We start from the raw sequence: 25,036 nt of genomic DNA, 5'->3' as shown, positions 1-25,036 counted from the left end.
ACTTGGATCTCGGACTCATTACTATTTTCTTCCTTAGCATTTAGTCAAACACCTATGAGGCAGATTAATAAGGATGATTGGGGTTGGAAACCACAACAAATGTATATAAAAAGAAATTTAAAGTATCAAAACCACATGATTTCCTATTTTTTTAGTCGAGTCCGTAAGCGGGTGTCCGTCTAAGAGCCCCACTATATAATATATAACATCCTATAACACTATGTCAAAACGGCTGATTTAGGATGGCTTATATCTGTCGAGATTGTTCAATCTCGACGGCTACTGACTGTCTCATAAGTCGTTGTTAAAAATGCCATGGTATTGATTCTCGACGGTTAGTGGCTGTCCATTATTTGAAATACAAAGACAGCTAGTAGCCGTCGAGAAATGAGTTTTGTGGACGGCTCATGGCCGTGGTTTAGGGTTTAAAACAACAACTTCGCACTGTCTAGAGCTGCGTCCTGCTCGATCAAAACGCGAAACTAAATAGTTTCAATTTCTTATTGCAGACGTCTAATGACAGTAGAGTATTTGAAAATCTAATTTATCGGATCCACCTGCTGCTTCAATATGATTGGCTACCCAAATAATTTAAATTCAAACTGCACGATAATTAAGAAACCATAATCAAACTTAAGTACCAAAATATCTTTATATTTATCATTCCATCCAAAATGTTTACATTGCAATACCATATACTATAAAACTTGAAGTCTGACAAAATACCAAAATATTTGAACTCGATCTTGTTGCTCAAGTATTCAATAGCTAGCTAGAAACACTATCCAAAGACCAAAAAACAACTATGTACTTGGATTTACAAGGCACGCCAAAAGAAGATAAGTTTTTGTCGATTTAAAAGCTTTATCGATCAGTGAAAAACCACGTAATTTTTTGGCCAAGTAATCACGTCACCAAGCACGATATCTCCAAGTCTTCCATCTCCTTCATACAAGGGTGCAAAATCATCAAGTATCTCATCGATTCGGACATTATACGAACTTGGTGGTGTCGTTAAATAGGTGCAGACTTCTCCAAGTGCAACCACAGTCTTTGTTATGAAACTCTTCAAGTGACAAGTTGTAGATTGAGGTCGGATATTGCGGGAATCATCACGAACTGGTGATTGTTGTATTTTCTAAGAAAAAAACAATGAAATTAATGTAGCGTTAGAGACTTTAAATAGCTTACTGAACACAAGAACCAAAAGCACCCACTACACCAGATTGGTTAATAAAAGACAGGTTAAAAGACGCTAACATTAGTGCCGAATCTTTGGACCTGTAACCAGCGCCGTTTATATTACAAAAAGTCTCGATTATTTTTTTGTTTGAAATACTTAAAAAAGAAAAGCCCAATATAAACAGCCCAAAATGAAATAAAAACCACCGAACTCTTTTTTCTTTTTTCATTTCATTTCTTTTTTTCATTTCTCAGAGGTGATTTACTCAAAGGCGATTCCACTCTCTTTCGTTGTCCTCAATAAGGTGATTTTTCATTCTCCTCAAATCTAATTAGAAACCCTAGTTTTATCATTATATCATTATATTCTCCTCAAATCGAATTGTTAAATTCATTGATTTTGTTGATTTGAATAATTTTGATTTAGTTATCTTATTTACCTGAATTTTAACATTGATTTGAGAAATATTTTTGAATGAGTGATGCTTTTGTAAATATTTTTGGTATTTTTGAATAATCGATGCCAATGCTATGATGTGTTATTTACTTATTTCACAACAAATCATGTTATGTTGGGCTACTTTATGAATTGGTTTGAAGTTGGGTTAAGGAACCCTATTTCTTGTTCCCTATGGTACAATTACTATCAACCTTTGACCATTCAACAATGAGGACACCACATGTGGATGAGGATTTACACCGAAACCTAGGCAGGAGTGACATAAGTGAATATTAATTATAAGAAGCAAGTTTGATGTGTTCCGAGTGGAAGGCACACATATTATGAGGCGGGATTCTCTCCCCTCTGGTTTAATTGTATCCCTCAACATGTCGCGTCAAGCCAATGAACTAGCTAGATAACTGATAAGTAGCACAGTTGAGCTCAAACGTTAAAGGCAGTGTACAGGATCTTACACTTAATATGTGACAATCCAGGAATAATGGTGACACTAGCAGAGAGCATAAACTTCTAGCTATTAGTAAACGCCGGTGGTGGTGCAGGCTCTCCCCAAAGTCCCGGCTTTTGCTTCTCGGCTGAAAACAGATCGGGAAAATTTCACATCTATATAGGAAAATGTCACATCTATATAAACTTCAAGATCTGTTAGCAATGTCAAAGCATTTCATATCATGTGATAAAACAATTTGCATTTATTTACAACCACGAGTGAAGAGTAGTACTACTGATCTTGACCATTAGTTAGTGCTTGCTTGTATCTGTATGGTAACAAGATATAAGTGATTTTAGATTCAAATTTAAGACATAAATGAAGTATTGAAATCAAAAGAATTATGGTTGAGGAAAGGAGCTAATCTTGTGTTTTTACCTTTGTTATCAAATTTAAGACAACTTATTCGCTAATCTGAAAATGACTTATTTATTTTTGGTTTTCCAATACCATGTTATTTGTGATAGTGTGATGTTTATGCTTATACATCTTTGTGGCTAAGAAACTTCCAACAGTTGACATTGTAATCCGGCAGGCTTGTATTGTGTAAATTAATAGGATAATCAGAATTATTCTTACACGATACACAATGTCAAAACTAGCCACATAACATTCATGCTCTACGAGATTTATTTGTTGATATCGTTGTTGTCCTTTGATATTATTTGTTTATAATTGCATTTATTATGTCCACTTATCTGTTAATTTGAGAGTGTCTGGTCTGTTTCATCTTTTGTATCCTCACTACAACACATCTTTTGTGTCCTCAATAGGCATTTAGATTTGAGTTTCAGAGTTTGAATTCTTTTCAAGGCATCTCTATACCTAAATTCTTTGGTTCATATCGAAAAAGAGATCGAAAGATCTGTGATTTTTTTAAAACTTATTATTAGTCCTTTTCATTCGAGTGCATTGCTTATTACCATTGTGAATATTGATTGTGGAAAAAAAAAAAGTCAATGATGATAAATCTAAGGCTTGTTTCTCGAAACAGATGATTGCCGACTAAGAGCTTTCGCCTTTCACGGGCTTGAGAGTTAATGCTTTGCTTTATTCCTTCCTTGGATGTCCGAGACTTTATTGTGTTATTATAACTTGTTATTATTGTTTAGTTTGTTAAAAAAGTATGATGGAAGTGATGATCCTTTCCCCAAACTTATCGACAATGATTATACTATGCGTTTAAATTTCTCTTTTAGAGATCTATCAAGCCGGGACTACGATCCATCAATTATGATTTTACTGTAATTGAATTGTATATGGTATTGGTTAGCTAAGGAATTAGTATATGTGTAGACAATGTTGGTGATGATTAGTGTCATGTGTTGATTAATGTACAAAGATTTGTTACCGGGTCGTGTAATTTTTATATTACATGTGAAATGTAGGAATCGACTAGAATAATGTTTAATATTGACATAAAAAATGTAATTTGGAATGTAGGCCACACGGCATTGAGTAGTGTAATTCTTGATATGGGCGTAACAAATAAATTTAGTAATGCATGACTTTTGAGTTAATTAATTCATGTTTTAGCTATAGTACTTAGTTTTAGTAAGTCTAATGTGTCTGATTTTTTGTTTTTTTTAATTTGTTTTTCAAATTTGCACATTGAGGTTCTATTAAGTTGATTGGGTAGAGTTCAAATGATCAATGAAAATAGCCAATGATGACAGTTTCAAGGCTTGTTTCTCAGAAACATTAGCGATGCTTGTTTGCCTAAGAGCTTTCGCCATTTAGTAAACTTGATCTTTCCTTACTATGCTGGCACAGTTAATAACCTCAGTGGTCTAAGTTAACTCTGTTACTGGTGGAGTTACTATGGCTTGAGCCACTACATTAACTGGATTTACATACGGGGGGAACTACTATGTCTTGAGTTGCTGTAATAGTTGGGTTTCTCCTAACCCAGTTAGTTCTCTGCCGTGGGGGCTCCTGAATCGAAGGTACACTCCTTGGAGCAACAGCAGTACTCCTTGAGGTGGTAGGTTTTGAAGGACATTTTGAATCTTTATGGGATGTTTCCTAGTTCAGTTGGAAATATGACCTCACTTGTTAATCTCGATTTGTTTTTAACGACATTGAAGGTGGAATTTTAGCTCCATTGGTTACCTCCCAGAACTAAAAAAGTTTGAACATGTTTGATAATAATGGGGAGTTGCCAAAGTTTCTTCAAGACCAAGAGCTGCATCTCTCTGCAAGTCCTTTGCATAGTATGATGTACTTAAGATTGAGTCACGTAGAAGACAGTAAATCAAGAAAATTGATTGTCCTTTAAATTCTGGTCACTCCTATAGATCATAAACTTATTTGATGAAGTAACTGGATTTTATCTGTTGAAGTTATTAATCTAAAATGTTGCTTTGTGAATCGTGAAGAAAATGGCAATGCGTGCAATTAGCAAGTTGTGGAGGATTTGTGCATTTAGTGAGATGGAGGATTTAGATCGAGGCAACTAGCAAAGCTTAAACTTAGTAGGAAAATAACATTTTTATTCTTGTAATAGGTGATTCAATTAGCTCAATACTAGGTGATTGAACTACATACAAAACAAATGTTTCGGAATGCTCATTTTGATATGCATATAATATTTTAGTGTTTATTTGGAAGGTTTGCGGGGTTATTGGTTACACTGAAATCTCTAGTGATTTTCTGAACAATCAAGTTTTGTGTTATTTTAAAAAAAACCCAAAACTATAAAAAGACACACAATGAAGCGTCATTTTACAAGGCAATTTGGTGAGCCAGACGACACTTTTGTATGCGTCTTTTAAAATAAAAGACAGCCCAATAAACGGGTCACAATCCGACACTTTGCCTGTGTCGTTCTTTATGAGAAAAGACACACCAGAATGTGTCTTTCCCCTACAATTCTGTTGTAGTGACCCAAGTTTGTTTTTCCTAAAATTCTTAGAACAAATAAAATCGAACACATGTAGCAATAGGACCCGAACAAAAAAAAATCAACATAGCAAATAGGACCTGGACAGAAAACCTAAAAGAACACTAAATATGAATACTTGAATGTAGCTATGATAGTTACCATGAATTGTTTGAATGTTCCCCTTTTGATATACGTACGGATTCGTTCTATATAAATTGTCCTCACTTGTTTATGTTATAATGTAAACCTCTGATTAAGGCTTACCTCATAACAGGGTAAAGCTGTAATGTGTTGCTAGATTACCTCAACTGTCAATCCCCCGTTGTTTAGAACTTCGATAGTTTTCATTAGCATATTATGCTATATACAGAGAAAACTTGAAGGTGACATACTGGATATGCATAGCATGTTCAGTTTCAGCAAGTTAAGGGCATGATAATTTCCTAGTCTCAGTCAACCAAATGAGAAAACATAATTTTTTTGCCAGCGATATGTATCCAGTGAATTAACTAGGCCAAAAAGAACTGTTGAAAAGAGTATAAGACAGCGTGTTCACAAAGTCCACAAACAAAAAAAAATGCCTTGATCTTCACTTAGAAATTATCCTGGCCATACTGAAAGAAATATATGGCAATGTCTACAAGAAAGTACATGATCAACAAAACGTATTCACTGACAATCCATAGTTGCTAGACAAGATAACAGGTGCTGGTAAAGACAAGACAATCTCAGAATATTGTGTTTGGAAACATCTGACTTCCAATAAATTCTTTCTAAGTCCCTACATTCCATGCACTTCTGTCCATATGTTATGTTGAGTGGTTAACAGACAAATGCCCACCAGTAGAGAAACAAAACTCAACCTGCAATTCCTTTAATTTCATATCGGGTAAAAATTTAAGAAACTGTCTTACTGATTGTATCTTGTCTCGGGTTAAATGGCGTCGACTCCATTTGGTTTTGAGGGTGCTTCCTACAAGTGTATAAATCGAAACCCAACAATCAACTATACCCACCAAGTCTTATGTTATTGCGGCACAACCTAAGGTTCCTAAATTATGTTCACATTGCAAGGGTATTGGGCACTATGTTTCGGAGTGCAAGCACCTGAAAATCGCATTGGACAAGGAGAAAACCAAGAGGTTGAGCTACTATATACATGCAACGATAAGGACAAGAAAGGAGACTGACTTACCTATACTTAACACTGTTGCCTGGGGCTCCGTACCTACAAGCCATAGTTATTGGGCTTGATTCTGACCTTGCCTGACCTCGTGCTAGTTGAGTTGGGCTGCATCCTGCAAGCTGGAAGCGGGATAGATTGTGAAAGCTGAAAGCGGCGGAAAGTGGAATAGAGATAGTGTAGTATTACCGACCAACAGGAGGGATTGACTGAACAAAGAGAAATAGCCCATGAAATGGTGCCAACCTTTTCTTTGGTTTCTTCTGTTTTTCTTCACGGGTATGAACGAGATGGAAGAACCGATGTAAGATAGACAGACCGGATTCCAGTGTGAAGTATTTCCCCTACGAAAGAAGGAAAAGAAATGCTTTTTTTCAAGCAGGAAGGAAGAAACTTCACTGCAAGGTAAGGCTAGCAGGACAGTTCACTACTAAGTAATGTGCTCACGAATTGGATTTGAACCAATATAAAGGTACTTTCCTTTTAGTAGATCGTGAGTGGGTCTGTTGCCCTCCCCATTATAGTCCTCAACTAAACAAAAAACACCTAAGATTAACAGAAGAAGGTCTATCCCTTTAATCCACTTTGAAAGCCAAGCAAGCTCGGGTAAATGGCCTAGAAATGAATAACCAATAAAGCCATGTTTTCTTAATCCATTCTTTCGTTCTATCATATACCCCCCACCTAATCTCTATATAGATAGATAGATAAATGAATAACCAATAAAGAGCACCAAAAAGGTTAAAACAAAGAATGTCAGGCAAATCCAAAGACCATGCTGCTCCCGCCAAAGCAAGAAAAACTGCAAGAATAGCTGATCCAGCCCCGTATTCTTTCTTGAGCGAGTCCAGAATAGTAAGTCGGATATGGAATAGATTATATTTGGAATGAAGGGACAAAATATAAAAACGACTACTTGAGATCATTCTCAAGAGGAATGCTATTTTCAAAATCAGAGCAGCTTAGCTTGCTTTTTTCTGAGTTCAATGTCAGCTTTCGAATTTGGGCTTTCGGATAGACTCAATGCCCAGCACTCAAAATAGGAACATGACTAGCAACTGGTTGCCCAAGGGAAATCCACTTCTAAGCCAATCGAAAGGGTGTGGAAGCATTTCTATTCCTAAGAGTAATCTCTTAGAGTAATAGTAGCTCTTTTGAGATACCCTTTCTATGGCCATTTCTCTTTAGTCAAAATCACTTTAGTCAAATAAGATGTATGTTGCTTCTTTTGTGAGCAAAGAGTTGGGGACAGTATCCTCTCGAGCAAAGAATGAACGACTAAAGTAAAGAAAGGGAACACGGTACAAACAAAGTAAAGTATGGTGCATGTAGACAAGCAGTTCTTCATGTCAGAGCAGAAAGAAATCTCTATGCATTAAGAGATGGTATTGATTGAGTTCAAACAGCCAAGTTTCGCTGCGTTAAAGCTCAGTTTATTTTCTTAAGTTAGTCCTAAATCATAATAAACTATGTTCAAGCTCAGGCCATACAAACCTATGCTGTAAGTATTCCTTCGACTAAATAGACCCTATCAAAACAAGAGAATTAGAATCATTGTGTACTGTAGTTGGACAAATGATAAGAGTCTAACTAAAGTTGAGTCCCATACTCCCACTAGCATCCAAGGGAGAGATCCAGAAAATAGTGATGTTATATGGGCTTCGATGTTATATTCACGTGATCCAGGAAAGATCCTAGAGTATGCTGACAAATAGTGATGTTATATGGGCTTTGATGTTATATTCACATGATTTAGTCAGGAGAATCTATTGCGTTATTCACATTAGAAGATCGAAGAAGACTGTTCTGACTTGCTGCAACAGGAACAACTCCCACTAACGAAAGCCAGACCCAAATATAACAAACTTCATTTGGTCAATGGACACATGTTGTATAATGGAAGTCAGATGGCATTCGAGGTAAACCAAAGCCAGCAGGTTGTATAATTGAAGTCAGATGGCGTCCTCTTGATATTGGGTTTGTTAAGGCCAAAACAGATAAAGTGCCTAAGTAAAAATATCAGGGCTCTTTGCATCCAAGAAGCTTGGCATTGACACCAGGCACAATCCTGTTCTCTGCCTTCCATCTAACATAATCAATGTGAGAGAACTTGGTGAAACCCAATCCACTTCCTCCTAACTTAATAAGGGACATATGCTATGTTCATATTCTTAGTCTAGACATAATTAAATTAACAAATTATTACCTGAGATGCATTTCCAAGCCCTGAAGATTGTCGCTTAAGGTCTGCAACTTCATTCTCAAGTATCTTGCGAGCCTTGTCTGCTTCATCAAGTCTTGCCATGACCGCCTCATAACCTGACTCACTGCTTTCACACGCTCTCTTCTCTCTTTGAGCAATCTCTTTATAAGGAGCTGAAGCATGGTAAACAGTCTTTGTGACACCACCACCTAGACCGCGAACACGTCCCCTTCTATCACGACCAATAACCTATTAAGCAAACAAAAGTTTAGGTAGAACTTTGAACAAAACCCATTTGCAAAACCAAAACAAGATGAGAAGCATCACACCATTGCAATGGGGTCATTGTTTAGATCCCTTTCCACTATGTTAGGCTAATTGCTAACAAGTCTGTTAATTTCCTCCTACAAAAGAAATCAAAGTCACCATTTCTTAAGTACGTAATACCTGGTCATACAAACATAAGCAATTACTATATAAATGTCTTGTTGTCTCTTACAAGAGATTGCTTCGTTTTAAAATTGATACAACTCCCATCTCTCCTCGTATGGATGGCCACATATCCTTCTGTCCTTGAAACCTCACCAGTTGGGCTATTTTTTTTCTGTAACATATTAAATGAATGTGTAGATAAAGACTAATAATAGTTGAGTGCATATGATAATTTTATGGCATTAAATAGATGTTTACCAACTGCTCAATAACTGGAACTGCTCCCATTCTACCAGTTGTATGTGGGTTCTTCATTTGCTCCCTTGCTAACTTTCCATTTAATCGCTTGGTTTTATCCTCTTCTGTTGAGCACATGTCGACGAATGCCTCCCATTATTCCTTTTTCACCTTGACATGAACATTTCTTTTTCGCTCTGCATCTGTCGGAAATTTATCATACACCTGACGAAGTTCATATTTTTTCTGCTTCCAAGTTGTATTAAGCTTACGAAGAGTGCATTCTTTTCGGATGAGTGGAAGATCAATTTCTTCCTGCAAATTGGACATGCATGTCAAAATCATTAGTAAACAAATTTGGATACAATATAAATTAAAATGCTTACCGAAATAAAATAAGGTGGAGTGACTTGCACTTACCAATACATTCTTCCACAAAGCATCCTTTGTTAATTCTAGAACCTCTGCCCAGTCCTTGTACATAGGTGGGCAGTGTGTCCTAGCCACCTGCCCGACTATAGTGGCATGCTTTGCTAGATATTGTCCAGTAGCTTGTCCATCATCAGTAAACTCCACTTGGAATCTTGGACCTAAGTGGATTAATTAGCAACCGATGATATATATAAAGAAATACACAGGGAAAATAGATGGGACACATTAATCCATTTAAACAGATGAGCAGCTATATATAGATGAAAATGCCTCGTTATAGAACTACCTACCAAATATTACAAAACAAGTAAAGGAAAACAGGTTGAAACTCAGACATAAATTATCAAAAGGAAATTAAATGTAAAATCAAAGGACGGTAAAGTCCTACAAATTATTCTAGGGATAAGACTCATGAGAAAAACAGGTACAAAAAAATAGAAGAACATCTATATACATAGGGAAATGCCTCGTTATAGAACTACCTAAGAAATATATCAAACAACAAGTAAAGGAAAATAGGTAGAAACTCAGACAAATAAATTCCCAAAAGAAAATGAAATATACAATCAGACTATGAAGTTCTAGAGATGAGGCTTCTAGAGACAAAGTTCTAGAGCTAAAAAAAATTCTATAGATAAGTTGTCTGTAACAGAGTAAATGAGAAGCACTAAAAGCCAAATGACGCAGTTGACATACAAGAGCCAAATCAGATAAAAAACAACAAAAACTCGAGAATATGAAAAGCAATAAATACTAGCTTTGGACTTGCCATGCTTACTGGCTAACTCTTGGTCCTTGGTTCTTTGAGTGAAACTAAATGTCAAATATATATGTCCCTAGAACGCCTCCCTAATCAATTTTACAACAATATAACAAGGCATCAGTCAATGAAATACTTCTGCAAGCTAAGCACTTTAAAGCCAGATTATAGTCTTGATCTCGAAATTCTTGATGAGGTTAGAATAAGTAGGCACTCGAATCCGAGTCCATCTCCATAGTCCATACCGGTCAAAAGCAAGATACTCGAGTCCAAGATCGAGCTTTGGGGCTCACTTACACATGTGGGGGCGTAGTCATCGCGCATATATACGAAATCACAAGACATAAAACAGAGTAACCGGGAACTCTGAATCTCGCGATTGTACTATTGCAGGACAAAATATCTATCGAACCCTGGAAATTTACATATTTCCCAACATCTGCTTTGTGAACTTAAAAAGCACGCTGGGGCTGCCTTTATTGATTCATAAATCATAAAAGCTAAAAAACGTTATGAGAAGTTAAAAACTGTAAAGCTTGAAGGACTGAAGAACTAAGCAGATCCATCAACTTTCCACAGTTCCAAACAAAAAAATTGTTTGTTTATTATTTAAAATTACAAACACAGATCACAGCCGATCTAAAAGTCAACAAAAAAAAATTATATATGGGACACTGTTGATTTGCAGGTCAATAAATCTAATTACATTTGGAGCAGACACAGTAACATCCAGATGAGCTAGTTTATTCTCTTATTTGCAAAATACAATTCACTTCATGTGGTTTTCCAAATTTACAAGTTCTAAATATTGTACCATATTGTTGTAAGAAGCTACATGACCATTAACACAATAAATCATCACGACATATCTCTCAATAACACCAAATCAAAATGTCACTCCCTGAAAGGCGTAAAATATGCCCGCTACAGAATAATATATATTAAGTAAATAGCTTTCTCAAATCAACAGAACAGATAACAAAGTTCATGGCTTTTGTTGATGAAGTTTAGGAAAAAAGTGTTTCCACTACTCTGTAGTCTGGACTACCGCAAGCATGCACTGCTATTTGGATTACAAAGTTGACCCTACAAGTCTTAGAAGCCAAAGAACAGATAATATATATATATATATATATATTACATATATATTAAGTAAATAGCTTTCTCAAATCAACATAACAGATAACAAAGTTCATGGCTTTTGTTGATGAAGTTTAGGAAAAAAGTGTTTCCACTACTCTATAGTCTGGACTACCGCAAGCATGCACTGCTATTTGTATTAATCAAATAAAAAATGTTACTTTACCTTTTGGTTTTGTCGTCGTCTCACTTGCTTCAGATTCATTTGCTTAAAATCCACTTGCTTCAGATGCTTCTGACATGACTTCTTTTTACCTAAATATAAAGTTCAACAAAATGGTTAAAATCTAAGGCAACGAAATTAAACAAAACATGGAATAGATGTAGCATATATCATATGTTGCACCACTCGAAGAAAAAACTAAAAATAGAAAAACCCACTAGACAGATAACACCCAAGATGTTCAAGCCATACTGTTTAACTCACCTGTACCATGTTGAGAATTGGAAAAGATGGATAGAAACAAAAGATACCCAATTCAAAAAAGCTTTCCCAGAAATATCAACCATACAAAAAAAAAGATTATTCATTGATAAGTTTCCTAAGAATGTCCTCAATTAAGATTATTCATCAACATAAAAAAAAAGATTATTCATTACAATTAAATCCAATCTTCTGCAACTTCTAGAACGTCCTCAAATAGAGTTGTTGATGAAGAATCATTAGCACTTGTTCTGGCCTTGAAGACCAATGGGTCTTCATAAGCATCTATCTTTTCACTCAACCTCTTTGGAGCATCCAAGACAACATGCCAATTATCTCTACTCAAATCTCGGCAATAAAAGACTTGTTTAGCTTCAGAAGCGAGAATAAAGGGCTCGTCAACCTCACTTGTATTCCTCATGAACCTCCCAAGATTTACAAATACCAAGTTCAGATCGGGGATCAATCAGTGCAACCATTTGTTTTATCCTCAATCGCGATCCAATCACGATGAGAACACAGTTTGTTTAAATTCTACATAATCAAGTTCAAGAATTCTTTTGACAACTCCATAGTAAGTGACTTCATCATCAACAAGGTTCTTATCCTTGGCGCTTGCCCTAAAACTAGTCACAGCCTTCATGGAAACCCCACTATTCTGTGTTGTAGTCGTTGATTTGGAATCCGACGTATAAAAAACATACCCATTCATTGTGTATCTATTATATGACACCGTTGTAAAAGATGGACCATCAACAATCTTCTTGAAAAGAGATACTTTTTCATTTTGTAGTTGTAGTCTTAACCAAGGAATGTAGTCCAACTCTTTTGCTTGACTGCCCCTACGATTTTTACCCCTTGATTTCTGACTTTGGAGGTATACTTGGTACTTCCTATGAAAATAATAAAAATTCAGGACAGTTGACATGCATAACTTAAGTATTGACTACCAAAATAATGGTAAATGCATGACTTACTCTTCCCACTCGGCATTTTCCGAAGAATGCGTCAAAACCCACTTGCGAACTTGTTGATACTCTATATTTGGAAGAACATATTGCTTTCCATTTTTATCCATAGGGTGTGCACTTTCAATATCCTCATTCATGACCACCCTTATCCCATTCTTATGGCTTCCCAAGTTGCCATCATGAATGTACTCCATACTACATCATCGCCTCTTCCACGAGGTACTGTTCTTGGATGCAACCTTCGACAAAAGTCTGATTGGTCACATACCTTTTATAATTTCATCATCCTGTGCATGTGCCATTAATTAATACAAAATGACTACATACTAATCACAAGAAAGATATATATAAAGAACGTTACTCACCTCTCAAAAGGATACATCCACCTATATCTAACAGGTCCGCAAATTTGTGCCTCTTCCGCTAAGTGCACAACAAGGTGTATCATTGAAACAAAAAACGAAGGCGGGAAGTATTTTTCAAATACACACAAAGTTTCCACAATGCGTTTTCTCATGTTCGAAAGGGTCGCACGACAAATGACTTTGGAGCATAAGATGTTAAAGAATAAAGACAACTGGCGAATAGCTTCACGCAATGGCTTGTGTTTTTTGAATAGATGCATCAATAACACCGGTAATAAATGTTGTAAAAGGATGTGATAGTCATGGGATTTTAGGTTCTTGAGTGAAAAATCCTCCAAGTCCACATTATGTTTCCAATTTCCACTATATCCAACAGGAACCTTCAATTGGTGCAAAGTTCTACAAAGCAAAACTCTCTCTGCAAGTGAAAGAGAAAAAACACCTATTGGATAAGACCACTTGTCATTCTTCATTACCGGCCACAAGTGTTTCTTTATCTTCCTAGCTTTAAGGTCCAGACGGGCTTCGAGTCCATCCTTACTCTTACCTGTACCCATGATTGTTGCAAACAGATTCTCCGCTACATTTTTTTCCACGTGCATCACATCTAGATTGTGGCAAAAATAGGCGATCTTTGTAGGAATTAAATATATAAGTGAATATATGGATATGTATACATAAAGTTACATGATATACTACTACACAAATGTTAAAAATATCTCCCAATACGGCAATGTAAAGAAGATAGAATCCTTTGAAAATGTTGAATTTTCTAGTTCTTTAGTCCTTTTTCTCTTCGTCTTCCTTCCTTCCGGTGTATCCGGCACCTTGCCAAACTTGTTCTGAATTTGGCTCATTTTAATTTTTACTTGAGAACCCTTTAAACGAATAGGACGCTTACCATGTTCTTCTTTTCCATTAAATTGTGCCTTCTGGACTCTAAAGCAATTATTCGGGTCTGCTAGGAACTTTTGATGACCCATATAAGCAAACTTTCCATGCTTCAGCCAAGTAGAATCTGTATCTTCACTACAAATAGGACATGCATACCTTCCGCCGCTTTTTCGTCCGAAAAGATGGTGAAATGGGGAAAATCGTGTATCGCCCACAAGCAAATTGCCTTCATAGTGAATGTCTCTTTAGCATGGGAGTCATATGATTCAACTCCAGCACCCCATAACTATTTTAGCTCTTCGATTAAAGGCTGCAGGAAGACGTCGATGTTATCCCCTGGGCTACTTGGACCAGGAATTAAAAGTGTCAACATAGTAAACTCTTTCCGCATGCACAATGAAGGAGGCAGATTGTATGGAGTAATCATAACAGGCCAGCAACTATAAATGTTGTTTTTGTTCCCAAATGGATTAAATCCATCTGTTGCAATCCCTAATCTAACATTACGTGGCTCCACAACAAACTCATGCCATTTAAGATTAATTGAGTTCCACATGGAAGAATCAATAGGATGACGCATATAGCGTTGGTCAGAAACTGCATTTGCATGCCATTTCATATTCTATGCAATCCATGGTATGCTATACATCTTTTGCAATCTCTCAGCCAAAGGAAAATACCTTAGCTTCTTCCATGGTTTAATCTTAGCCTTCGGTTTTAACGGGTTCACCGGTTGCCATCTGTTTTCACCACAAGTGGGACAACTAATCAAATCCTTATATTTGTCACCCCAGTATATAATACAATCATTTGGGCATGCATTAATAATTTCGCACTTCATGCGAAGAGGTTTGATCAAGTTCTTAGCAGCATAGGTCTTCTCAGGTAGTGTATTCTCTTCTGGTAAAGTCTTTTTAAGGAATTGCAACAACTCTGTGAAGCTACTATTAGACCACTTGTGTCTAGCCTTCATGCTCAACAACTCAATCGTCGTCGATAATTTCGAATCTTCACCCCGACTGCCCGACATGATGGATATATTGGTTTTAAAGCATCCTCCATCAACTTGTCGTATTGAACATCCTGCGGTATGGCATTGGGTGAATCTCCATCATCATCTCCATCATCAACTTCGTTAAGACATGCATCTAAGTCAACAGGATGACTTCGTCCAAATGTGTCATTGACCATCTCTTCCATCCTTGGCAACATATTTTCAGGACCCCTAGTAGAAGAACTAGTGGGAGCTTCAACATAGTTACTACTTTTGGAAGATGACTCTCCATGATGTATCCATGATGTATATGTCTCGTCTATACCATCACAGATAAGATGCTCGGCAATATCTTTTGTTGTTGACTTCCCCCCTAAATTACGACATTTAGCACAAGAACAACAATACCAGTCAAGTTCCTTTCCTAATTTCTCTTGCATGAATTGGATGAATGATTTAACACCTCGAAGGTATTCAATAGACGAAGTTGGTGCTTTCATCCAGTTCTTGCTTGGAAGCATTGAAGACATTTTCTAGATAAATACATCAACATATATAATATTAGTATGATTTCAAAAAGAGTATTGAACTTGGAACCTAGGAAAGGTATATATCATAGAAAGTGGTACTCAAATTCCTTTCTGCCTCCTAACACACTTAGCACCCCAACAACCCACCTACCAAGTCTAAATGGTTTGCTCAAGATTGGAACAATTACAGTAACAATGCAAACAATATATATATATATATATATAGGACACTTGGTGATTTCAAGTTAATAGCAACTTCTTTATTCTCTATGGCCAAGACCAATTAATGCCAAAGAAGTCATATCATTTACAAACAAGAAATCAGGTTATTTGAAAATATAAAGTTTGAAATAAACTAGTCCAACTCAAACTGAAATCTATAGATATATATTGTAAATCAGTAGAGGCTGAATATCCAAACAATGAAAAATAGCTAACTTAATCAACCATGCACTTGATGTTCTTAAAGACTGACAAAAAAAAATACAACTCATAACTATACTTATACTTATACCATCAGATAAAAACAATAATACCAACGACATAATAACATAAAATAACAAGAGAAACACAACAAATGACAAACAAATGATAAAGAAAGTTAAACCATTTTATACCCTGTCTTGGAAAGTAGTGAGAAAAATTCAACCTTTCCCTGAAGAAAATTCCAATTGAAGAAGAACCTATTAAATCAAAACAACACAAACTTGTTAAACTGAAAACTAAAAATAAAAGTTTCAATCTTTGAAAACTCAAATAAGAAAAACAAGCAAACCCCATAACAAAAATAAAAGTTTCAAGCTTTGAAATTTCAAATAAGAAAAACAAGCAAAACCCCATATATACAGATAACATAAACGTAAAACAGGATAATGTAGTAGGTTTACAACTTCACTAATCATTGGACATACACTTTTCTTAAAGATTTCCCCTCATGGATAACATGTCTATTGCAGAGTAGGAGAACAAATTTCTTTAGGAACAAATATATTTGTTTCTACGGAAACTAGAATGTATAGTTCATTTTTCGTACAGAATATTAAGTTCTAGCCTCCAATCTTTTATTCTTTTGTTTTTTGTTTTGTTTTCCCTATAGGGTACATGACATTCAGTTCTGGTTGTATTAAATAAAACCAGAATAGTAACACATGATCACTATAATAATGTCAATCATGCATAAAAACTAATCTTGCAAGTTAGAACAGAAACTAGATAAATATGGATTGTAGGAAGATGATTAAAATTATACGAACCACCCAAGTACATTAGCTAAATTTACCTCTTCACAATCAAACACTACTTATCACACAAAAAAATGTGATAGAGAGAACAACCTAATTAAAGCTAGAATATTGTAAGTAGCTTCATGATGCTCAGTAAGCTACAATTTTCAAGCCAAATTCACTTTGTGCAAAAGCTATGAGATACACAATTTCACTATCATCAAACCCCAAATACTACTTGATCATGCATGAAACAACAACAGCCCGACACTAGCATTGCAGGCATGCAGTCATCTTAATATTAATTGTGGATGTACTTCAATATTAATTTTCTATGTTTGCAAGGAATGCCAAGCTTCTTAAGCCCAAGTGTATGAGTAACAATCAATTTTTGAAAGTCCCTAATCTTAATTTCAAATTTCTTAACATGGATTTCAACTCCTTTCCCTATTCCACTTCAAATTCTGGTATGCCCATCTTCACAACGTATGGGGAAGAGGTAGAGAATAATCATTTGTTAAATCTTTTGAAATAGGATTGTTCCAAAATGTTAAGTCAGAGCCACTTAAAAGCTTGTCAGTAAAAACAGCTCTGACATAAGCTTGACAGGATTGTTTCAAATCTTCACAACGTTGGACTTCCTACGTTTCCACTTAAAAGCTTCACAATGATTGTTCCAGACTTAACATGGATGTCAGAGCCATTTTTGACAGGTTCAACACTTCCTAGTTCTAAAGTTAAATCTTAGAAACTAAGAATAAATATAGTTAAACTATTTTATACCTTGCCTTGGAGCAACAGTGAGAAAAATTCAACCTTTACTTGAAGAAAAATTCCAACAGGAGAAGAACCTATTAAATCAAAACATCACAAACTTGTTAGTGAAGAACAAGCAAAAAGTGAATAACACGCAAACCCCCGAAACGGCAAAACAGAAGAAAGATACTAATCAGCAAAAAGTGAATAACACGCAAACCCCCGAAGTGGCAAAATAGAAGAAAGAAACTAATCAGCAAAAAGTGAATAACATGCAAACCCCCGAAGTGGCAAAACAGAAGAAAGACACTAATCAGCAAAACGTGAATAACACGCAAACCCCCAAAGTGCCAAAACAGAAGAAAGACACTAATAAGCAAAATAGTGGCTACCGAGTGAAGGAATTACCTATGTGAGGATTCTTTGTTGGCAAGTCGTAGTACGGCTGGGAAAAGAAAAGAATGGATTGTCCCTTTCTTTTTTGTTTGCTGGATATCGAGAGTGTAGCTTAATTTCGTGAATGTTGTGATGTTGAATTTGGGGATTTAAGTGCGAAACCAATTTCAGTGGAAAAAAAGAGAGAAAGAAGTGGTTACCTTCTTTTTTTTATAGTAGTGAGAGAAAGACGGAGTGAGAGATTGGTATTTGTTGGGAACCTAAAATTTTAAGAGGGAAAACAAATTGGGTCAATTTTTTTTTGGGGGAATGGTTTTAGGCTCCAAAGGAGAGGGAACTCGACAACATCTTTGAAAACCGGACAGGGAAAATGATTTAATATGAATAGACTGATATAAGATGTCTAATGCCAGGAATTAGCCGTGGTTTAGTTTTATACAGTTAGAAGCCGTTATATTCTGGGGCATCATGTCTGTCCTAAATCCTTTGTTTTGACGTAGTGTAAAGAAACAGGTGATGACAACTCACATAGCACTTGTAGTCCATGTAAGGTCTTGAACGATATCTAAGGCAACATGCAATATAAACTGGTGCTGGTGAGCAGCAGCTTCTTTCTGTCACAGGATTACGGGGCAATAAATCAAACACTCATTCGGAAGTCTAAATATATTTGAAAACATTAGGCATATAATCTGCAAGGAAGTATAACATGCTGTTACGACCTTCCCAAACAATAATTGGAATTCCATACCCAGTTAAGTGATTGATAACATACTTTAGGGGCGGAGCCGAGTTCGGCTTCGTAATAGGAATGTCATTTTTGCTGACAATTATAAAACATGTTGTACTTGCCATCACACCCAAACTACACTACCATATAAATAAATAAAATGATATAAGAAAGTCCTCATATTTGCAATGGAGTCATTAGTATACATATCAAAAGTGACAAAAAAAAATACATATCTATCTAATAAAATCCATTTTCATTAATGGAGAACTCATGTAATAATCGAACATAACCCCTTATCTGTTTGCTCAAATCTGTCTAAAATAATGGATCAGAGTATCATAACATATAGGTACCAGATACCTGACTGCAAAAAAGAACTGATTAAGACATTATGAGTCTTCCTCGTGGATTCAAACAACCGGTTTCTCCTTCCGTGTATTTTCAAATACCCAAGTCACTTGGATTAAATATTGAGTTCAGCCATTTGTTTTATACCTCGGTTTTCTGTTCACACTCGTAAACAAAGCATTCCATCTCGAACCAACCCATCCAAAATTCTCCTTTGTTCTATCTTTTCACCGGCTCGTTAACATATCCCGTTCCTTACCCTCACACAGATCTCTCCCTAACACTAATGAGGAACACTTTGTCAACAAACTCATCTCCCATCCCTTACCCTCTTATAGATCTTTTGCTTAGTCTGAGTTTTTCTCATGGAACATAAAACAACTTAACAACTATTCCTCTACCAAACAATGCTCCCTGGTAAATCCTTCCAACGTCATCTACCAAGATCCACTTAGATCAATCATGTTCAAAAAACGGCTTCTTTAAACCACAGTCTCACAAAAATCAGAACCATTCTAATAGGCAAGGTTAGACAGCTAGATAGGGGAGCCAATAGACACGTAAAATTATAACAGGAAGCTATTTACTGCTTGTAACCACAATATTGAGGTCCCAATGCTTCTTCAACAGGCTCTAACCAAACATAGCCAATTCTAATAAGAAATTCTCTATTCATGGAGTTGTACTAACTTTATCTTTCTAGTTTTTCATCCTTTGTAATCACTTTGAAGGGTATCTCATCTTATACATCTATATTGTACTTACCTCTTACTATACCAATCCAAAAAAGAAACAATAAGAAAATCAAGCATATACATTCTAACAATAAGAAAACCAACCAATGGAGCTACAATAACTAAAAATCTAAACTATTATATCCATGTTATCTAGTTAATAATGCCAAACTGACAACATAAAAAAAAAAAAAAAAAAAAAAAAAACTAAGAACAAAACCAATGAAGAATCTTATTACCTGACACCGGCATCACCAACAATACCAATAGCCATACCATAAGATAAACCAGCAAGACCACAAGAAAGTCCACTCTAAAGATGTGCATACCCATCAAAAAGGTAATAGGATTTGGCTTTTGGATTAATACCCGTACTAATAATAACAGCAATAATCAAACCGTAAATACCCAAAACACCGCCATAACCAATTAGACGTTTTATCATCCTTTTTTACCTCGTCCATAGACTTAACTTCGTCATCTTGAACAATTTCTTAGTTTAATTTTGGAAGAAGAGAAGAATAAGAGAGAGGGTTTGAAGAGATGGATTTTTTTTGCAGAGTTGGGAGTGTTTTGTAGAATTGAAAAGAGAGTATAGAAAGAGGTTTTTATCTATTTTGGGTTATGAACAGTTGAAATTGGCAAAAAAGGGCGTAGAATTCCTTTTTTTTATGCCGAATTATTGTAAAATCTGATGTGTCAGTCTCAGAGAAAAAAAAACGGCTGACGTGGGTCACTAAGAGCATTCTTAACTACTCAGTATTCATGGTCTTTGACTAGTAATCCAAAGTTTTTAGCAAAGAACCATGTGAAACAACAGTAACAAAAGAGACCAACACACTAAAAGCCCATAACCACCCTTTTAACCCATTCACCTCAATTTGTAAACTATCTATCGGACCACCGAATCAAATCTTTAGTTTCCTTCTCTAATTCATTATTGCGAATAGGAAATAAAACCCAAAAATAGTAGCTCCTTTAATTTAGACTTAGATGAAAACCGAAAACTGAGGCGACCAACTGGGAGTTTCCATTCCAACTAAAAACATGACTACCAAACCTCTATATAAACGAGAGAAACCGAGAGAAAAGGGGGCTCCAGAATATCCAGAACACAGAACAGAACACCAAAGAACGGAGAACCGAAGAGCGAGAATTGGAGGGAGAAGAAGGAAGGCGAAGCCGAACTTGCTGTCGACATGAGTTTTTCCTCACCTTACTTTATTTTCAGTTCAATCATTATGTGTAACTAAACTATTTCTAAGGCGTAGATGAAACCTTAGATCGATATGGATGTTTGAGATTTTATATTTGGTATTCCTGAATTGTTTTTAATGATTAAATTCTTCTTTGCACTCGTGATTAATATATCTATTATTTCTTTCACCGTTTATGTGATGCATTTTCGGTAGTTTGAATAGGAGTTTATTAATCAAGCTTGGTATAATTGTTAGTATTAAATCGTTTGATTGTTTGTGCTGCAAGAAGACAAATAATGCTTTGGATTTAATCTTTAGCTGAGTAAGAAGATAATTTTGTGAAGAAAGTACAAAAAGATTTATAACGATAATATCATCGAGAAAGCAATCAATTATCATCGATAATGCTACTCAGAAATATATAACTGGAATATCAAAGGTTAAGTCGATAGTGTCTAGGAAGATTTAAGGTGGATTCGACCGTCCTAGAATTCTCTCCACTTAGCAAAACCCCATTATTTAGTTTATTCATTTCTTAGACTGTAGTTAAATTAAATAGTTTTAGATAATAGTTAATTCCAAATTTCTATAAAACAACATTGTCGAATTAGGATAAGTAATATTTTAGTATTCAATTGTCCCTAAACAGCAATCTCTGTGGGATCGACCTCGTTCTTGCGCACCTATTACGATAGACCTCGTGCGCTTGCGAGTATTACTATAAGCAAAGTAGCATTTTTTTTTTAAAGTTAAGCTAGGGTTTGGTAGGCCCTCACCTGTTGTATTACTTAAGAAATTCTTACATAAACTCTCCCTTGTGCATCCTCTTCAATAATGTTGTTGAGGGTCTCATCAAGGGGTGGTATAAAGGAAGAAAAATTTACATAAAAGGCCTGACTAATAGAAGCTAAAAAGTCTGCTGCCCGGTTAGTTTCTCTGACTACATGTCGAAAGGAAATGAACTCAAAAAGAGGGCACAAAAAATGGATAGCCATGACTATGTCCAGGCAGTAACCAAGGAGGCTTTTCTTTCTTATTAATCACGTTAACTGCTCTTAATGAGTCTGAATCAACTTCTACTTTCAACAGTCCCTCATTTAGACATCTTTTTAACCCGACTTCAATTGCCAAAAGTTCTTGGAAAAGCACCGATAGCATTCCTCCACTTCCTCTGTACGCTGCAACAACCCGACCAAATCTGTCTCTGATCGTTCCACCATGCCTTGTACCACGACTGCTCAAGTCTGTCATTCACGTCTCTTGACACAGGCGCATCTTTTAGAGTAGGCTTCAGAACAACAAGATAATTTTTGAGGTCCCTTACCAGTTTGTTAAAGAGGACTGAAGCTGTCTTGGAAGAACCATGAAATCTCCGGCCATTTCTCTCTTTCCATATCGCATCTACTGCAGCACATATGTAGACTTTATAGACTTTCCCAATTTCATGTCCTTTACAAAGCCTGAAAATAGAGGACCATTCTCGATTAATAGATCTCGAATCCGTCACAATGCCAAGAAGTTGTTTGATTTTGGAGATAACCTGCTGGGAGTAAGCACACTCGAAGAACAGATGTTTAGAGTGTTCTCTACTATTGTTACAGAGACAACACATTGAATAAGTTAACACTTTCTTATGCACCAGACGATCTTGGGTAGGTATGCTGTTGGAAAACAGTTGCCAGCATGTGAAGGAATGTCTAGGCAATACCCACTTTCCCCACACAAAACTAGATCATCGCACTTCATCCCTTTCTGGACTAAGAACAGTATAGGCACTACAAGAGGTGTAGTTTACACTCTGGTGGGGAGTCCACACAATTATGTCTTGAGGGAGATGCCTTTGGACACAGGTGGAGAGTATTTCTTTCTTCAAAGCTAAATTTGGCATCTGTAGCACTAGGTTGTTCCATTGCCCATTATCTAACAAGTAGCTAACCTTGGCATTTAGAGGGAGTTGCCATGCTGACACAGCTTCAGCATTAAATAAGAAAGGTTAAGTGCCACACCAAATATCATGCCATAGAAGGGTCTTGTCCCCATCAGCAATTGTATACTTGATAAGCTTCATAGCATCCTTTCTTGCATTTAGAATGTTCCGCCAAGTCCAAGAGCAATCCTTCGGGGTATTCATAGTCCAGGAGAATTGTTGTTTTATGTGTTGCCGCCAAGTCCAATCTACCCATACAGTGTCTTCCTTGACAACCACCTTGCAGACCAAGCCACACTAGGCTCCTCGATTCCATCTATGCAGCCTTGAAAACCCAAGACCTCCTTCTTTTTTTTGGTTTACTCATAGTACACCAACTCGCACGGTGAAAAGCATTCTGTGAACCATTAGTAGACCATAAGAACCGAGCACAGATTCTCTCCACTTGTTCCAAAACCGTTTTAGGCAGGATAAAATTCTCGCCCAGAAAATGTGGAAAGATAAGAGTACTGACTTGATCAACATTGCTTTACCGGCATGAGATAGTTGTCGGGCTTTTCAGTTAGTGACCTTTTGAGTAACTCTTTCAATAAGTGGTTGACATTCTCTTATACCCAACCTCCCTGAGATCAGAGGGAGTCCCAAGTACCTAACCGAGGGTTTTACCAACTCGACTCCTAATAGAGAAGCAAGAGATAAAGCATCTTGATGATTTAGAGCGCCGGTCAGAATGGTAGTTTTGTGAGTATTAATACTAAGGCCTGTTGCCTTTCCAAATTCTGCTAGATCCTCTTTAACTGCCAAGATAGAGTTATTATCCCCCTTACAAAAGAGAAGGACATCGTCAGCGAAGGCCAAATGTGAGAGTCTCACTCTTCTGCATCTCAGATGAAATTGGATTCTCTTCTCATTGATGCTCCTTAGAAGGATACAACTGAGGATTTCCATGACCAAAACAAATAAATATGGAGACATAGGGTCTCCTTGTCTCAAGCCTCGAGCACCAGGAAAGAAACCTTCTGCAGAGCCATTGATCATAACTGAATAGGAGGGAGATGATACACACATCTGGATCCAATTACATATAGCAGGGGGGAACTTGAAAGTATTTAGCATGATTTGTACAGTGTCCCAGCTAACCATATCATAGGCTTTCCTTATATCAACTTTGATAGAACATCTCGGAGTACCATGTTTTCACTCATTTCCTCGCAAAAGCTCATGAGACAGTAAGATGTTGTCCTGTATAGACCTGCCAAGGATAAACGCTGATTGGTTAGAGTAAACCAGATCATTAATCACTAATTTCAATTTATTAGTGATAACTTTAGACATGCACTTGTATATGGTGTTGCATAAGGAAATAGGTCTAAAGTCTTCTACCCTAGTAGGGTTATTAACTTTAGGCACAAGGCAGAGAAAGGTTGCATTGACTCCTCTAGGGAGTTTACAACATCTAAAGGCATTTTTAATAGCAGAGACAAAATCTGGTCCAACAATAGCCCAGCATTTCTTAAAGAAAATTGAAATATATCCATCTGGGCCAGGAGCCTTATTGTCCTCCATATAAAAAAGAACTAGTTTGATTTCTTCATCCATCACTTCAGAGTCCAAAGAAATGGTATCTCTGACAGTGGCTTTGACAGATAAATTTTGAAAGAAGGCAGGACAAGAGATCTCCGCCCCCTTTGTGCCAAGAATCCTTTTGTAGAACTCCACAATCATATTGGAAACCTCTTGCCCTTTGACTGTGTCACCTTGTGCATCTTGAAGATTCCAAATACCACTTCTAGCTCTCTTCTCCTTTGATAGATTAAAGAAAAAGGCTATGCATTTATCTCTTTCCATCATTCATTCACTATCCTCCTTAGTCTAAATTTTAGAGGCTTCCACTCTAGCAAGCATTTGGTACTTGTTAAGAGCAACTTTTTCATTTTGTCTCAGATATGGATTGAAAGGGTTGTCCTGCAACTGCATCTGGATGTCATATAGCTCCTCTCTAACTTTTATAACTCTGCCATGAAGATCAGAGAAATTCTTCCTGGCCCAAGGCTTTAATCTTTCCTTCAGAAGCTTTAGTTTCTGCATGAGAACATACATGGGATTGGTGAAAATTTCAATCTTCCACACCTCTTCAAG

The 25,036-nt window shown here is 36.4% G+C and overlaps 2 protein-coding genes and 1 non-coding gene across 3 annotated transcripts; 1 reads left to right on the top strand and 2 right to left on the bottom strand.

Moving 5' to 3' along the window:
* Positions 1-660: 660 nt before the first annotated feature.
* On the bottom strand, positions 661-9,660 carry LOC147511182 (uncharacterized). The gene is made up of 6 exons (XM_086599372.1): positions 9,492-9,660; positions 9,093-9,386; positions 8,902-9,006; positions 8,732-8,806; positions 8,406-8,651; positions 661-1,138 (listed from the first exon to the last, which is right to left on the bottom strand). The coding sequence occupies exons 4-6, from the start codon at positions 8,732-8,734 to the stop codon at positions 872-874; spliced, it is 516 nt and encodes a 171-aa protein (XP_086455498.1). The 5' UTR covers positions 8,735-8,806; positions 8,902-9,006; positions 9,093-9,386; positions 9,492-9,660; the 3' UTR covers positions 661-871.
* Positions 3,262-3,360, top strand: LOC147511183 (small nucleolar RNA Z103). Its single transcript, XR_015219605.1, has one exon. It is a non-coding gene; the product is annotated as a small nucleolar RNA Z103 (small nucleolar RNA).
* Positions 9,661-22,090: 12,430 nt separating the features above from the next.
* Positions 22,091-24,745, bottom strand: LOC147511181 (uncharacterized). Its single transcript, XM_086598384.1, has 4 exons — positions 24,349-24,745; positions 24,088-24,149; positions 23,468-23,965; positions 22,091-22,510 (listed from the first exon to the last, which is right to left on the bottom strand). The coding sequence occupies exons 1-4, from the start codon at positions 24,743-24,745 to the stop codon at positions 22,091-22,093; spliced, it is 1,377 nt and encodes a 458-aa protein (XP_086454510.1).
* Positions 24,746-25,036: the final 291 nt, after the last annotated feature.

Source organism: Coptis chinensis, chromosome 3 (assembly GCF_015680905.1).
Source record: "Coptis chinensis isolate HL-2020 chromosome 3, ASM1568090v1, whole genome shotgun sequence".
Taxonomy (NCBI): Eukaryota; Viridiplantae; Streptophyta; class Magnoliopsida; order Ranunculales; family Ranunculaceae; genus Coptis; species Coptis chinensis.
Note: the sequence above shows the minus strand (reverse complement) of the source record. Positions and strands in the feature narration are given on the sequence as shown.